Below are 18686 nucleotides of genomic sequence, written 5' to 3'. Positions count from 1 at the left end.
ATACGTATGCTGAGGGGGGGGCAAGTGAAACGAGTTCATCAGAATACATTCCATTAAAATATTTGTAAAACGGGCACAGCGATGCAACATTGTGGCGATGGGACAGAGGCTGGAGCTTAGTTGATAAAGTGGGACCGATTAGATTGACAACTCCTTTTTGGACCCTATACAAGAGAGAGAGAGAGAGAGAGAGAGAGAGAGAGAGAGAGAGAGAGAGAGAGAGAGACTAGCGTTAGATGCATCAGCCCAGATGTAGCAAAAATACTCCATGCATGGGCGAATGATGACCTTTTAAAGGTGCAGGATACTCTCAGGTGTGAGTAGTCTTCTAGCTCGATAAAGGGAACCCACCTTTTTTGCAGCAGCATTTGCAATGTCTTCTATGTATTTGTTTCAGTTCATATTGCCCGCAAATGTTAGGCCGAGGAGTTTGAAGGTAGAATTATCAGGTAGGGTACTATTTGTCATAAATATAGGGGTTGGAGAGGCGTCTTGTAATTGTTAAATGAGAGCAGCTTAGTTGTACTAGCTGCATTATAATATATATTAAATGTTGCCATCCATTTGCGGCCACATTCTACTATAGTCTGGAGGTCATTTTCTAACGATTCGGACATTGTCTTGGATTTATGTACATCTGTTCGTTCCTCATGCATATTATAGGGCATTGTATCATCAGCAAATATACCCATCTCAGATACAATATTATCAGGGAGGTCGTTTATGAATATCATGAATAATAATGCTCCAAGGATCGACGCTGAGGCACTCCCGTATTAATGTTATACTGCTTGGATGTACGTCTGTCAATGACAACCTGTATGCTTTTATTGTTTAAGAAGGATCTAATTTTATTTAGTAAACGTCCAGTTATACCGTATAATTTATTTTTCATTAGCAGCCCTTTATGCCAGACTTTTTCAAAGGCCTTGTATATATCAAGGGCTACAATCCTGGCTTCGTCCGCCTTATCCAGTACATGGTAAATGCGTTCAGAGATGAATGTTAAAATATCTGTAGTAGAATGACATTGCATGAATCCATACTGTTTGTCAGTGAGAAAATTTGCTTTTGCGAGGTAGTGAACTAGTGCTTGATTAATTACGGTCTCAACGATTTTAGCGAAGGGGGGGGGGCTAATGGGACGATAATTGAGAGGGTTTGTTCTTTCGCCAGAATTCTTGTACACTGGTACCACAATGGCCATCTCTTGGCTATTAGGGAAGCAAGATTCGGCAATGCATTTATTATAGAGCTTGTAAAGTATGGGGGCTAGCTCGGCTGAACACTTTTTAATTAGTAATGCAGGGACGAGATCAGGCCCACATGCCTTTGAGGTGTCTAAATTTTTGATGATATTGCGAACATGAGAAGGGGTGATTTTTACATCATCTAATGTGGCTTTAGTCCGCAGAGGGAAATTTGGGAGGGAGTTGTTTGTTGGCTCTAAGGTGGAGTTGAAGGTGAATCGCCGGGCAAGCAGTTCCGCCTTCTCCATTGCCGTGCATGCAACCTTCTGGTTGTTGCTCAGTCGGGGAATTACAGGCTGCCCTTTTTTAACTACACTATTATAGATTTTCCAGAAATCACAAGTTCCTATCTTTTGCAATTCAATGCGTTCCCTGATTATTTCAACGTGCTTTTTTTTTTTGGCTGTTGCTATTTCACTTTTACAATGATTTCTAGCATCTACGAATTTTTGCCTATTGTATTTTACTTATGACGTACGAACCGACGGAATGCATGCTGTCTTTGTGCAATGGCAGCTGCACAATCTGTAGTGAACCATGGAGATGAGTGGGGCTTGCTATAATACTTCCGTGTGGGAACATGTGCTTTAATGCCTGCTTTGCACCATTCAGTTGTCTCATTGGCACACTGTTGCGCAGGAAGAGAGAAGATATTGTTCTATGGGGCATCTCGGATGTGTTCTCTAATGGCTTTTTTCTTTTTATTACATGGGGGTCATCACTTATCAAGACCCAGGAGCCACTTGGGGATAAGTGTTATTGTGTGTACAGTAATCACTGGGATAGTATCGTAGTAATAGTTAGTATTGGGGATTTGATAGGGTGTCATTACTTAAGGGGGCGGTTCATCAGGAATTTGTTTGTGTTGGACTTGAATACATCCAAGTTGAATTCGGGGGGGGGGACAGGCAAGCGGCAAAGAGTTCCACAGCCGTGCAGTTCTAAGAAAGAAGCTTTCCAGTCAGTCCTGTTGTAGTAGATTGTTGTTTTGAGCAATGGTTCCTCACCTTGAGGTTGTGATTTAATTGTGATGTCAACTGATACCACTATGTGGTCTGCGTTTCTTAGTGGACTGTGGGCATTAGTCATACAAGGTACTGCGGTGAGAAATATGTCTACAAGTGAAGTCTGCTGAGGTTCACGATCTGGTAGGCGGGTTGGGAACATTACTGTCTGTGTGAGGGAATGGGCTATAGAGAATTTCTATAAGTAAAGCGTCCAGCTGCATCTATGCAACACAAGAAACCAAGCCAATTTTTATGGTGGACATTGAAGTCATCAAACACATGCATTTCGGCGTTACTATCTAAGGAGAGTGCTGCATCTATCAGGGATATGATCGATTAGGGTACAATCCTGACTTGAGGGAGAACGGAAGAGAAAATATAAGTAACTATAAGTGATGAAAGGTTAGTCGAAAGCACATAAAAGCCTGGCCATCCGATTCAAGATTTCTCTCTCTCTCTCTCTCTCTCTCTCTCTCTCTCTATATATATATATATATATATATATATATATATATATATATATATATATATATATATACGGTACTTCTTGCTTTTATTAACCTCCTAGTAATTATTATTAATATTATTATTACTATTAGTAGTAGTAGTAGTATTGTTATTATTATTATTATTTATTATTACTACATTAATGATCTTCCAAATCACATCCTTACATCATTTGTAGACATTTATGCTAACGACACTACCATTTATGGTAGCACATCTAAGACAGTAAACGACCAAGTTCTCTCCAATTCTCTCTCCTCTGATCTTGAGCATGTAGTACAATGGGGAAAGGAGTGGCTGGTTACTTTTAATGCATCTAAAACCAAGCTTCTCTCTTTACATCATCAACATTCTGATCCCCATCTGGCATCAATTGAAATGAATGGCTCTCGTCTTCAGGAGGCCTCAAGTTTTGACAAGCTTCTGGGCTTGACCATTACTCCTGATCTTAAATGGAACACGTACATCAAATCTGTTGCCAATGCCGCTGGGAAAATGGTGGGATCTTTCTATCGATCCAGTAGATATCTCACTGCTGATGCAATTCCCTATCTATATAAGAGCCAGGTACGTCAAAGGATGGAATACTCTTGCCACATCTGGGCAGGAGCTGCTAGAAAGGACTTGTCCTGCCTTGATAGAGTTCAAAATAGACTTCGTAGCGTCGTAGGAGATGTCCTTTTCTCTTCCTTGCAACCTCTATCTCACAGAAGAGATGTTGCGAGTTTGTCTCTGATGTATCGTTATTTTCATGGAAAGTGTTCGACTGAGCTTCAGTCTATGGTCCCCCCTCGCAAAACTTTCACAAGAAACACTCGTTTAGCTGTAAACACTATCAATAATTCCCCCCACTCTTTATCTGTGCCTAAACCTAAACGTAGATTCCATGAACAAAGCTTTTTTTATTAGAACTGCACGCCTGTGGAATTGTCTTCCGTTTTCCTGCTTTCCGGCTGACTACAATATGGTTGTCTTCAAGTCTAACGTAAATAAGTTCTTGATGAGCCGTTCCATATAAGTTATCAAATTTAACAAATTTTCATTACTAATGATTATTATATTGTCCAATTTCTACTGTACACTCTTTAACCCTTATCCTTGAGTGGCCTCTTGGCCTTGATAATGTGTTGATACCTATGAAAAAAAAAGAAAAAGTCCAATGTGAACAAGTTCTAATTGAATCGTCCCCCTAAGTAATCCAAGTTACAAAATTGCCACTGTTTACTATGCTAAAATCACAATGACTAATGTATACCTATTAACCCTTATCCTTGAGTGGCCTCTGGGCCTTGATAAGTGGTGACACTCATGTAAAAAAATTACTATTATCATTATTATTATAATTATAATCATTTTGTTTTCATCATCATCATCATCATCATCATCATGGTGTCGCTGTTGAGGCAAAGCTAATAAAAATGAATTGTTTTTGTTGGCCTTTTGGCTAAGATCAAAGTGTATTATCTGTTCTTCGGGTGCTACATTTCAATTTCTTCTCTCTCGGTGGAAGAGAATTCCTTTACGACTAAGACAATTTTTTCTCCACATTAAAAAACGACCCTGGTGTCTAAATCTGTCCCGTGGGGAGGTATGTGAATAGGTACGATGTTTAATGTAACGAAGTTTTAATATTAAAAAAGTGGAAAAAGTTATTTCTGATTTAATTACAAAATGCCCTGGAAATTTAACTTCTGATTAATTATAAAATGCCCTGGAAAATGTCCGTTCTGATTATTATTTTTTGTTTACCTGCCTCCCCACAGGGGCGGAATTGGACATGAAGTCGGTTAAAAATTTAGGGGGGAAACCAGCTCCCCAAAACGGGTACTCTGGTCAATAACAAAAATAAGAATTGTATCAGTAATGAAGGATTTCTCCTCCATTAACCAAACCAAAAAAGGGGGATTTAAGTCACTGGAATGCTGAAACTGATACTACACTCGAAAATTCATGTTGAAGCAATGGTTGCCTAATCCCTAACCGTGTTAATGTTTTTATGTATTACTTTCGAAAAGCTGCTGAAACAGTTTATGGTTTAAACATGACTTTATTTTAAGTATATTTTAAGAGTGCGGTAATTACTCAAACCGTTTACGATTTAGGGGGGGGGTTCTCAGCTATCAGCCTTTAACCTTCACATGCTGTTCGATTGGAAGTCCTGATCACTAAACATCTATACATTTCTACCCCTAAGGCATGCATTAAGTTATTCTTATCGAGGTAGGCACTTACTAGCTACAGTCTGGAATTAGATTTACATAGCAATAGCTGTCTCTTCCTTAGCTTTGTAATGGTTAATACAACACAATAGCTGTTTCTTAATGTTAAATACAATACAATAGCTGTCCCTTCCTTAGCTTTGCAATGTTAAAAACAAAAACTGAACTGATGCTCTGTCATGCAAAAGATAACCTTCTGATTTTTAAACGAAAGCTGAAGATATCTTCATTAGAAATAGAAACATGCATAATACCAATAACCTCCATATATTCGCATCTACTGGAAATCTGCCCATATAACTATTTACTTTATTATATAGATTGAATACGCCATAGCTTATAATTTACTTCCAATTATACCTGTACTGTATTGTACTTCATATAAAAAATAACGTTACTTGTATCTATTGAATATACAACTTACTCCCTCCTGCCATCTAAAATATCCTGAGCTAGTACAACAAATTTTTTAGTTATTTCGTATTATCAAGCTATTCTGTAACTCATTATCATATTCCTAAGCCAAAATAAAAATAAGAAAAGGGAAAAAAATGTTTTTCTCTTCTTTAATTATAAATTTAAAGGGGAAAATATTAAACCATATTAACTCCAACAAACATGTTGCAAACATAACTGCTTCCACTGCATGAACTCTTGCTCACCCCCTCCTCCAGTAACAAACACTAAAATAGCAATGCCCCGTAATCACTTTGAGGAGTGTAATTTTGCAGTATATATAGAACCTTTATAAACTAACACATTAACATTAACTACCCACGCAAGGTTGCAGAAATACCTGGATTAGAACCCAGGCGCGGGATAACTCCACTCGGTGTTGATGAACTCGTAGATCTCCCCAGGTCATGCGTCTAGGAGAAGAAAAACTCTGAAGCTAAACCTGAAGGGAGAGACGCCTCTCCAGTCTTGGATGACAACCTTCCTAGAGCTGGTGACTCAAACAAATTACCAGTCTGCAAACCTAAGCTGCTTAAGGAGAAGATAGGATCTGTCTATCACCCGGTTTCCATACTCCTTCTTTGCCTATTAGCCAGTCACAGGGATTCGACAGAAACAATCTATGGTCGATCTTGTTTCCTGACTAGGGCAATGAACACCGTTTTCCTCACTCCCGATACATCCCATCCCCTAAACTGGGCACTTGGCCGTGCTTGAATTGCCATAATGCCAGTGCAAGTAGGTTGACCATCGTCTGATGGGTTGAGGGTACTGGATAGACAGTTCCTGGCTACTGTTCCCGACTGGTAGTACAGGAGCCCTAACTCTTTGGTAGCGCTTAGAGCGGCTTCTCCATCAACAGTTGTATAATATCGGGATGCTTGTAGTGCTATGTCGCGCATCAAAAGGGACCCTGCACTCATCCATTGTGGGCTTTCCTGAGGCCCAATCCTAATAGATGGAAGGTCAACTGATCGTCTGCTTGTGTTGCAGGGCTGCTATTCTGAAAACCACTTGTTCAGCACCCCTTACATAAACTGAAACTTTAAAAAAAATGACAGTACAATAAAAAAAATTACACTAAAACCAGGCCAAAACTCAAACAAAACCAACCTGCCTTCTCTCTTGAGGCTTGTATTTATGAACATTCGTGGGCTTAGAACTAATTTAAATGATGTTGAAGCATTTCTCCTAACAAACACCTCGGATATCTTAGCACTTAGTAATCTAACCTACATTTCTCTATCCCGTCTAACTACTTTAATATGCCTGGATACATCCCACTCTGTCGTAAGGACTCTGACAGAGATATGCTTGTTTTTAAACTTGACTGCAGTTTCATGTCTCAACCGTTTTCGAAAATATTTTAAAATATTCCTGACTTGTAATCCTTAGCACCTTATGAATAATCTCTGTGTGTGTGTGTGTGTGTGTGTGTGCGTGTGTGTATAATAAATTATGCTTATTTTTAAACTTTACTGCAGTTTCATGGTTCATCCTTTTTCGAAAATATTTTCAATTATTCCTGACTTATCCTTAGCACCTTGTGAATAATCTCTGTGTGTATGTGTGTGTATGTGTATGTGTGTGTGTGGGGGTGTGTGTTTAATGAATTATGCTTATTTTTAAACTTTACTGCAGTTTCATGGCTCATCCATTTTCGAAAATACTTTCAAATATTCCTGACTTGTAATCCTTAGCACCTTATGAATAATCTGTGTGTATGTGTATATGTGTGTATGTGTATGTGTGTGTGTATAATAAATTATGCTTATTTTTAAACTTTACTGCAGTTTCATGGTTCATCCGTTTTTTAAATATTTTCAAATATTCCCGAATTTTTATCAATCAGCACCTTATGAATAATCTATGTGTGTGTGTGTATATATATATATATATATATATATATATATATATATATATATATATATGTGTGTGTGTGTGTGTGTGTGTGTGTGTGTGTGTGTGTGTGTGTGTGTTTAATAAATTATTCTTATTTGGAGACTTTACTGCAGTTTCATGTTCCATCCGTTTTCGAAAATAATGTAAAAATATTGCTGAATTTTTATCATTTGCAACAGGCATGTGATATTTTATCTACTTTGTTGAATACCTACTGGAGAGAACTTGAATGCCTACTAGAAACTGTCCTCGAGTGCCTAAGGTCTCTCTGTATAGTGTTTTTTCAGGACAACCTGGCATGAGGATACTTTTTCCATAGAAGTAAACCCTGACTAAATATTCAAAATCACATAGTATTCACTTCCCAAATAAGATCTCCTCACTATGGCTAACTCACATTATCTTTTACGAGGAATGGTGCACCTTCTCCAAATGACGTTACCTTAAGTAACAGCACGAAGCTGGATACTCCACCAGACTAGATAAATGCTTGCCATGAAATCAAGTAAGACCAAGATACCAAAATGAAAGATACACTACAATATATGAAAATGGTTAATTGGGGAGAGAAAAATTATGTTCTCAATTTCTTTAATAACTCAATGTTTGAGAGATAAAGAACTTTAATGGAACATTCGAATATCTATGTATCTCATATAGAGTTCAAGTGTTTGTCCCAGGTTGTAGGCCACTTGATTTCTGAGAAATTTGACTGAAGTAAAATAAAACAAAATATATAGTAGATAAAATATGTATGACAATTAAGTTATACGTAATCTACGCATTTAATGCCTGTAGGGAATCGTCAGGCTGAACGCATTTGAGCCTTTAAAATAGAATGTTCATTGATAAACGCGCAGACAAAATGGACGTATCTTTAGAATATTTGTTAAGTGGACGTATTTCAGATTATTTTTTCTCATTTCATTTCTGCATTAAACGATTCTTTGTCTTCTTTCTCTCTCCGTTACCTCTCACTGTTACTCTTTTTTTTTTTTTTGTAATGTAAGTGGGTGTTAGACTTCCTAGAAAACTATGTTTATCGCCTTTTTTTCTCAGAAATTGAATAGAACATCCTGGTTTGTTCATCCAATCAAATCGCTATCATATTCTGACGTTACATTTTTCATTCCCATAAAACAACAAAAGTCCAGGCTCGGCTCACATTCTTCATTAATTGATATTAACAAGAACGTTTCATAGTTTCCTGCTTGAAATTCCACATCAACGAAATCGTAACCTGCTTTATAAAAAATGTGAGTATAATATTATTTAAAATATTATATATTAATTTTAATGATTGTCATTTAAACACCATATTTTTTTTTAGCTAATTATATTTTTTTGTAATCGAATTGTTCAATTTTCAGTTTTTTTAAATGTGAGTATAATATTATTTAAAATATTATATATTAATTTTTAATGATTGTCATTTAAACACCATATTTTTTTTAGTTAATTATTTTTTTGTAATCGAATTGTTCAATTTTCAGGGTTTTTTTTTTAATGTGAGTATAATATTATTTCAAAATGCTATATATTAATTTTAATGATTGTCATTTAAACCCCATTTCTTTTTAGCTAATTATATTTTTTTGTAATCGAATTGTTCAATTTTCAGTTTTTTTAAATGTGAGTATAATATTATTTAAAATATTATATATTAATTTTTAATGATTTTCATTTAAACACCATATTTTTTTAGCTAATTATATTTTTTTGTAATCGAATTGTTCAATTTGCAGGGTTTTTTTTTAGTGTGAGCATAATATTATTTAAAATATTATATATTAATTTTTAATCATTGTCATTTAAGCACCATATATTGGTCTCTCGATTTATCGGAGAGAGACCTATGTTTTCAGTAACGTCCGTCCGTTAGTCCGGACGATTGCCAGATAACCGTCCATTAGTTTTACCTAAAATTTTAGCACAAATTGTATTTCACTAAATACATGTGCACAGTAAAAACATCTTTTTTTTGCGAGAATTCACATTGCGTCCTCAGGGGCTCAAAAGTGGTAAAAAAAAATGCCCGTAAATGGCCAAAAAATGACACGTTTTGCCCCATAACTTTTGATCCATCCATTAATTTTTTTCAGAAACTTGACATTGTCCTTAATATAAATCCAGTATGGGTGACCCTTGCAAAATTCTGGTTCGCACCCCCGGAGACTTTCAGTGCTAAAAACGCCTCTTTTTGTGACTCTTTTTTTTTTTCATATTTCTCAACAAAAACTTGATATGTCTGACTATATAGATATTTTATACGGTGGTCAACTCAAATATACATGTATTAAGGCATGAAACTGCACCATTATCCATTAACACTGCGATTCGGCTTCCCCAGGGGCTCAAAAGTGTTCAGAAATGCCCCAAAATGGCCAAAAATGACACTTTTCGCCCCATAACGTTTGATCCATCCATTAGATGTACATGAAACTCAAAATTTGAAGGCCATTGTTTTTAATATAAATTCAGTATGGGTGACCCTGGCAAAATTCTGGTTCGCATCCCTCTGGGACTTTTAGGGCTAAAATAAACATGCCTTTTTGGACCACTTTTTTCATATTACTCAAAAACTTGATATGTATGTCTATATAGTAATTTTCCATGGTGCTGAATTCAAATATACATGTCTTAAGACATGAAACTGCACCGTTTGTCCATTTTCACTGGGATTCGGCATTCCCAGGAGCTCAAAAGAGGTCACAAATGCCCCAAATTACAAAAAATTACGGTTTTTACTCCATAGCTTTTACCCCATTCATTAGATTTTTCTGAAACTTGGTTAAAATGTGAAGGCAACGTTGGCCCTTTACGCTTCTCACATTCATCATTTCTTCACTATTTTTTGTGACGTCATCTCACATGCAGCAGCAGAGTGGGATCACATATGCATGGCTTGTGTTTTTAACTAATTACATTTTTTGTAATCGAATTGTTTAATTTTCAGATTTTTTTTAATGTTGTAAGTATATTATTTCAAAATATTAATTTTTATAAATTGTGCAAAATTTTCAGTTTTTTTGTTTCTATGTTAAACGTCAAATGATTCCCTTTTGTTTGGTGTTGATATTTCCACATGAATTCCTAACACTCTTTGATTTTTTTTTTTTTGCTTTCATTTTTTATAAAATATTTTCCAATTATTACTAAATTCGTTCATTATTAAAGCATTTTAAAACATCATAGTTCAATTTTTGGAGAGGGTTTCAGTTTCATATGTAAATTTAACCTGTAATAGTCTCAAATCGTTTTTCAAATTCACCCCCCCCTCAAAAAAAAAAATAAGACAAAAAAAAAACAAAAAAAAAACATTTTGTAAACGGGACTTTTTTTGTAAAGTGAATATGTTACGGTTGTCTTTCATTTTAAATGTCAAATTATTAAGGAAGGCACTCCAAAATCTTCATATTATTTGTTCTAAAACAGTTTTTATGACAATCAGGATTTTATTTTTACTTGTCGACAGATCGAGTTTTTAAAAAAATTGTTTTCAGTAAAAACAACAATACTTGTCATGTCGAAAATAGTAAAATATTCCAAAATTACGAAAATTCATCAAATAGAACATTTTAGTCAATGTCAAAATTCTTTCCAACTTCAAAAAAAAATTACAAGACTAAGTTTTCGGGGTTGCTAAAAACGAATAAAACATGGTGCAGAGAAATAGTTTTATGATGTGAAAAGAATTTTTTTTTCAAAAGTGGGGATCACTTGTCGATATAAATTAATAATTTTGACATTTAAAATGAAAGACAACTGCAAAATATTCACGTTACAAAATTAAACGTAAAATGAACACCCACTTTATGACCACTTATTTTGTTTTTATTGTTTTTTGTTTTTTTAGGATTGCATGTAAGTTTTTTTTGGGGGGGGGATTTGGGTTTGTATTACTGTACACATAGATTCGAAAAAGTTGTCAAAAAAACAAATATATAACAAATAAATGTTATCAAACGCAAAATAAGTTACTTTTCTACCAAACTGGATTTAATTTTCGTGTTTTTATTCAATGTAACATGTTATTCAGTTCGAAAAGCATACAGTGTTTACCGATGTATTGGAAAATTCAAAATGGCGCCCGACTCTCTTTAACACGGTAAGTTCGGAAAAAGGTGTTATAAATAATAAACTAGACAAAATACTGTTAGAAATTTGCTCAATATATGTTACTGTGACATAAGTGGACATATATTCGTTTTTTTTAATAGTATTTTGTCTAGTTTATTATTTATAACACCTTTTCCCAAACTTACCGTGTTAAACAGAGAGTCGGGCGCCATTTTGAATTTTCCAATACATCGGTAAACACTGCATGTTTTTCGAGCTAAATAAACATGTTACATGGAATAAAAACACAAAAATATATCCAGTTTGGTAGAAAAGTAACTTATCTTGCCTTTGATAAAATTCATTTCGAATCTATGTGTACAGTAATACAAACCCGGGGATTAATGTGATCCTCACTTTTTTAAAACGTAATTTTTCATATCATGAAAGCTATTTCTCTGCGACATTTTAACCGTTATATTCGTTTTCAGCATCCCTGAAAACCTGTAAAGGTTTTTTTTGAGTTGGAAAGAATCATGACATTGACCATAATTTTTACAAAATATTGAGTGAGCATTTTCCCTAGATTTGAACACCTTGAGCATTGCGAATACAGGGACCGCACTTATCTCCCTTTCCGATACTGTAACGATAGCGATATATATTTTATTTTCTAAAAAACAATGTCGTACTAGATGAATTTCCGTAATTTTTGGATATATTACTATTTCCGACATGACAATTATGTAATTATTGTTGTTTTTCGATTAAAACCACATAAAAAAAAAAACGATTTCTTAACAATTAGCTTTTGTTTACATTAAAAATAATTTTGAAGATAAAAATGTTTTTATAAACGAAAAATTTGATAATCTTCAAATGTTTTAAGCGATAAAAATCTGAATAATTAAAAAGAAAATTATCAAAATTGTCCCTCGATGTTTGTATGCTAGATTAAAACCTTCTGATCAAATTAAGATTCTACATTTTAAGACGGTTACGTGTCAAAATCCTTAAAGACAAGAAGAAAAAAATTAAGAGGAAGAATAATTATTTAATTTAGAAATTAAATGTAAAATGATCACCGACTTTCGGGCCATTGTCGTTTTAAGTCAGTAAAAATGGTGTTGGTGTGGTGTATTTATCCCCGACTTTAAATTCTAAACCAATAGTTTGTTTTTCTTTCTGCTATTTTACTAATGTTGTGCATTTTAAGAGGGGGGGTCTACGGTTTTTAAAACCTTGTCACCCAGACTTAGGGTTAGTGGATAATTTGTCTAATTGGTTAAAAACTGTGAAACGGCGGGGAAATAGGAGAGCAGTTTACATTAACTTTGTATACGAAATTGATCCCCCACTTTAAATTCTCAAAATTTTAAAAAACATGGTGTTAAAATTTTTTACAAAAATGTTACGCACCTGAAATGCACATTTACCTACTTATACTAAATGTGAGTTAATCAAAGCTTGTTATTTCTAAGGTCTTTTTATTCTTGTGCTCAAATTTATACACAGGGTGGAACGATAAAAGTGAAAAACGACATTACAGCTTTATTTGAAAAAGTCAGGTGACTTACTTGATTATGTTGTAGAGTTGATAATGTAGCCCGAGCCGCCTTCAGCCTCAATCTCCGTCTCGATACAGGTCCGGAGCTGGGAGCGCCGGCCGGAACTTGGTGAATACTCGGCGGATAGCAGCGACCAGGCTGCCTGTGGTGTTGTGGGAGGTCATGTTGGTGATGTTCTCGACGTATGACCAAACGAAGTAGTTCAGCAGACTAAAGTCGGGGGAAGAGGGCGGGGCCGTGAGAGACGGGTGCAAAGTCGTATCACTCCTCCTGAAGCCAAGCCTTTTTATAGTGAAAATATTTGTAAATAATTCACTTTTTAAATTGTTTTTAAATAACACGAATTTTTTATATATATATATTAAATAACACGAATTTATATATATATATATATATATATATATATATATATATATATATATATATATATATTTATAAAGTAATAGGGTTCGTGTGTTTCTGTCTGTGTGTACAGCTGAGCTCTCCATCATCAACGAAATATAAAGGAGGTAAGAGGGTAGATCTCTCCTGGTAGAGAAACATTAGAACCCATTTTTCTGTTATAGAAGACATAAGAATCTTTGCCTAATTTCTTTATATACTATTCTACAAACCACCCCCATATCGAATGACTTATGCTCATTTGCATATCACATTATATTAAATCTCTTTAACTAATTACCTCGACCTTATTACATATTGGAAATATTCTAATCATTTCAACTGTACTATTTACAAAATCTATTTAACATTTAATTATTTAATATATTTTCATTTAATTTTATATTCGATTTATTTCACTTTACGTATATTATCAAAACAATTCATTGGTGAGGAAAGCTTTATGTTTTGGGATTGTATTGAAAATGTAATGGAAATTTCAATTTCGTTCCGTTTTAATCTTTTATATTTTACTTGCCAATATAATTGAAAGAATACAATTCAACTATCGTAATTTTATATAAATAAACATGAACAAATATTTTAAAATAAAACTTTATTAAAAAAGAAATAATTTTATTTTTAAATGAAAAAAATCAATTTAGTAAAATAATTGTATTAAACATCCCAACCTCCCCATGTTAAGTATGGCTTTCTAAATAAACACCCCCAGCCTTGTCAGCAAACCTGTAAACCTATAAAAGTTAACATTTCGAATGTGAACAGTGATTTTTCGATTTTGTTAGCGCTTCGCTTGCCGCAATTAAAGACAATTAAAACGGAACTAACTTTATTTCCATTCTATTTTTTAAACAACCCCCAAAACATAACGCTCTCTTCCAGTTATAGCCAATTTTTTTTTTTAATTAAATAAAACAGGTCAAAATAAACAGATAAGCGCATTTTCTTTTACATTTTTCTTACAACCAACGTTGTCATTTAACCAACTGCAGGATACCGTTACTTTTGTGGGGTTGTTTTGAAAATGGCACGGAGATTATAATTTCGTTCCAATTTAATCTTTCTGGTCGAGCCTATTTCGAAAGCCTGTCTTATCATAGATTTGAACTACAAATAATAATGAGGCTCTTCAGTGAAAAGTTCGAGAAATGGATATGAGGAAAAACTGACATGAGCTGATTGTGGTAAGTTTTTAGTATTGAATGTGCAAGATAAAATTTAAGCAAGAGTTGAAAATTACTTCAATGAAAAATTTACTATGTAACATCAAGTAACCTTCCTTTTTGATGAAAATGTTTTGTGAAGTTCCTGATTGAATTTCAGTCACTACAAGAGGTAGTTAAAATGTTAATCACCTTATGCAATCGTTGCTCTTACAACATCAACTTACTGGAAAGGTGACCACAGATTTTGGTACCCGAGTGCGCAACAAAGCTCCGTGCGAAGCACGGGTATCTTTGCTAGTATATATATATATATATATATATATATATATATATATATATATATATATATATATATATATATATATTTACAATAAGTTTAATAAGGTAATCAAAATGGTAAACTTAAAATATATTATAAATATTAAAGAGTTAATATTTACAAGTAAAATAAACACAGCCAGATATAAAAAGCTCAATACAACCGAAAAGGAAATAGAGCTTATAATATGAAATTATATTCATATTATATATATATATATATATATATATATATATATATATATATATATATATATATATATATATATATATATATATATATATAAATATATATATATATAAACTGTTGAAATAGTCATGTCAACGTGACCTTAATACCACTCTCTCTTTTGCTTTGGCTTTCGTTTATGCAAATATTGCCTTTCCCCTTACCCTTTGGCTTTCCTGCTCTATCTCTCTCTGTCCCTTTCCCTCTCTCTCTCTCTCTCTCTCTCTCTGTCTTACTCTCTCTCTCTCTGCCTTTCTCTCCCTTTCGTCTTTTTATTTGCCTCACTGACCCTCCGTCTTTTTCTTTCTCCTTCCTCATTCACCTATTCCTGTTTCTCCTCCTCCCTTCTCTTTAACTACATTAAACGAAATAGGCATGTCATATATATATAAAAGACCATCCAATCAAATTGCTTCAAATTATCACGTGTCTCATCTTTTTTTGTGACACCATTAACTGAACTTTGCAAGAAAATTGTTTAAAAAACAATCCACGAACACCTTAAATTTATTAAAAAAAAATATAAGTAAATTTTTTCAAAATATTACTTTTTTTTTTAGATGAAAAATTGATTGAAATATTTTTCATCGACGACAAATTATTTTTTGTTCATTTTAATTCTATTTATTTTCAGATGAAAAAAGTAGAAATATTTTACCCCCCCCTTTTTTTAATGTTTGTCTGAATTTTTTTTCCCGATTTAAACGTTTGTTTAAAATAGAGATTTTACCTTTTTAAGGCGGTTACGTGTCCGATTCATGAATTGTTTTGGATTTATTAAAGTTTAAATGCAGTTTAAGTCCCGTTTTTCTGGAAATGTCGATTGCAAATGTTTCTTTGGATAAAAAAAATGTTTAAAAAAATAGTAAATCAGTTTTATTGAAAAAAATGTTATTTAAAAATTGTTTCAACTAAAAAAAAATATATAAAAATAAAATATTAAGTTTTCATGAAAAAACTAAAAAAAAAATTCCTATACAATTGACGATTTTTGTAAAAATATTTTTACATATTTTCTTAAAAACATATATGAAAAAATTCTGTGCCCCCCCCCCCAAAAAAATTTACTGAAAAAAAAGTCGTGGAAAAAAAAATAATAACCTGTCACGTGGGGGTTCAGTTTTCAATTATAACGTAGTACTAAATTGAACATGGATTTGTGGCCACAATAGATAAATAGATGAGAGAGAGAAATTAGTCTGCGTCTGTTGCAACGATCGGCTTAAACCGATGATTGACGGGAATTCCCGAGAATCCGGGTAAAATTATGCAAGAATACCAAATATTTAAATATTGACGTTTTTTTAATCTTTCCATTCGATAAAAATAATCGGCAAACAACAAAATTAAACTAAAAACCATGGGGAGGGGCGGATAAGCAGCTGTATATATATATATGTATATGTATAACAGCTAGGAGGAAAGTGTAGTATCGGTTTTTGATACTACACTTGATCTTTTTTTGCCATTGGTGAGAGAAAAACATCCTTCTAGACTGAGGTAATTTAATTTTTTGGTTGTCCCAATGCAGATTGCCTTTTTAAAATCGTCTTTGTGTCTATCTCTGCCCTCGCGGGGAGGCAAGTAAACAGAGGAAAAATACGAAATAAAAAAGGGATTAGTGCCCCCCCTTTTTCTTTTTATTTTTTTCGTTGATATTGTTCCTTTTTTTTACTTGTGTCCTCAAAACAATGATTAACTTTTACTCTATCTATATCTCATTCTTTGTTTCTATCTATCTATCTCTCTCTCTCTCTCTCTCTCTCTCTCTCTCTCTCTATATATATATATATATATATATATATATATATATATATATATATATATATATATATATATATATATATATATATAATTCTAAGATATATAATAGTTCTGGAAATGTGTTATGTAAGAAAACAGGAAAAACACAAACTAAAAAAGGGATTAGTGACCCCTTTTTATAGTTAATAAACCTACATAATATATATATATATATATATATATATATATATATATATATATTTGTGTATGTGTAACTATATAATGTCTAAAACGATGTTTAATTGTGAAATCTAATGCATTTTCTATTTTGTTTTATTTCAGTTTGACAATGGCTTCCAATAAATTTGAGCAACTTTACCAATGTGTCGCCTGCGAAAAACAACTAAACCAACTATCGAAATGCTTGCCATGTTTGCATAGCGTATGTTGGTCATGTTTCGGAAAAACTTTGGATGAAACGGACACAAACTGCACATGTCCGAAGTGTCATGCGCAGTTTGTGGATTGGAAAGATTTTAATGTCTCCCCGATTATCGCGAAGGAATTGATGCTGCATGAATTCGATTCTTCATCTGAGTTCAAATGCGATTGGTGTTCGGAGGATGGCATTTCATCCGTGGCAAAATTTTGGTGCGGAGAATGCCGAAAGCTCTTGTGTAACCATTGCATCCGATACCACAGAAGATTGTTGAAAAAGGAACACATGTTCAAAGATTTGGATGCGATGCGAAGGTCGGATGCAATTGCGTTGGCGATGAAGATGCAAAACACTTGCGATCTTCACAAGAAAGAGTTGGAGATGTTTTGCGAAGGATGCTGCAATTTTTACTGCGACAAATGTTACGCTACGCATATAAATGACCTGATGACCCCATGCATGAATGTGACCCCGTTAAGGGTCCGCGATGAAATTGTCAAACGCAAGGAGCAGTTCCCCACCCTCGAGCAATAAATGACGTCATTTGAAGAAGAAGTGAATGAATCAACGGAAAATCTTTTGCGATTTGTTGAAGAATTCCAATCGGACTGCACGATAAAACGTGTGCAAATCTGGTCGGAATATGTCCAGTTTTTCGACATGATTTGCCATCGACGGAGACGAAATATGAAATTTTTGTCAAATTTCCTGATTATTGGCGCGAAAAAACCATCGATTGTTCATTGCGAAACGAAAATGACGCATTCGTCACGTTTGAAAATGTTGGACGGAAAATCCAAAAAATTCGCAAAGAAAAGCGGATCGATTTGCCAGCAAAATATAATCGATTTATACGTTCGATTTTCGTCGACGAAAAAGACGAAAATATTTTTGTTTGCGATCAAAACAATCAATCGCTGATTGAAATAAAAAAAAATGGTGAAATAAAAACTGAATTTCAATTTTTTTCTGTCACAAACGACGAATCCTTCAAACCTTTTGACTTTTGTTTTATTTCGAAAGAAAACATTTTTGTCGTTTGTGGTTGCTATGGAAACCAAAAATTATTGTTTTTAGAAAGAAAAAAAAAATTCCCATTTTTTGAATTGAAAATTTTTTTTGAAACGGAAACAAATTTTTATTCTTTGTTTGAAAAAAACGAACAAATTTTTGTTTTGGATGAAAAATTTCAAATCAATTTATTTTCAAAAAAATGTGAAAAATTAAAAGTTTTTCAAATTGAAACAAATTTTGATCCATTTTCATTTTATTTATCTTCCCGCATTCGTTTTGATTTTTATAATGAAAAAATTTGGTTTTTAAATTTAAATCATGACGAATTAATTTGTTTTGATTTAAATTAAAAAAAATTAATTCGATGAAAAAATAAATAAATTTTTCAGATTTTAATTTCAACAAAT

At 33.5% G+C, this 18686-nt stretch overlaps 1 protein-coding gene across 1 annotated transcript; it reads left to right on the top strand.

The window, feature by feature from the left end:
- The first annotated feature begins 8424 nt into the window (after window positions 1-8424).
- LOC145275242 (protein PML-like) lies at window positions 8425-17903 on the top strand. Its single transcript, XM_080127663.1, has 2 exons — window positions 8425-8597; window positions 17169-17903. Exon 2 carries the CDS (start codon window positions 17176-17178, stop codon window positions 17797-17799), a length of 624 nt encoding a protein of 207 aa, XP_079983789.1. The 5' UTR covers window positions 8425-8597; window positions 17169-17175; the 3' UTR covers window positions 17800-17903.
- Window positions 17904-18686: the final 783 nt, after the last annotated feature.

The sequence above is a fragment of the Euprymna scolopes genome, unplaced genomic scaffold, assembly GCF_053919585.1.
Source record: "Euprymna scolopes isolate OS-2025 unplaced genomic scaffold, ASM5391958v1 sca689, whole genome shotgun sequence".
In the NCBI taxonomy this organism is placed as follows: domain Eukaryota; kingdom Metazoa; phylum Mollusca; class Cephalopoda; order Sepiida; family Sepiolidae; genus Euprymna; species Euprymna scolopes.
This window is presented reverse-complemented; position numbering and strand designations above follow the sequence as displayed.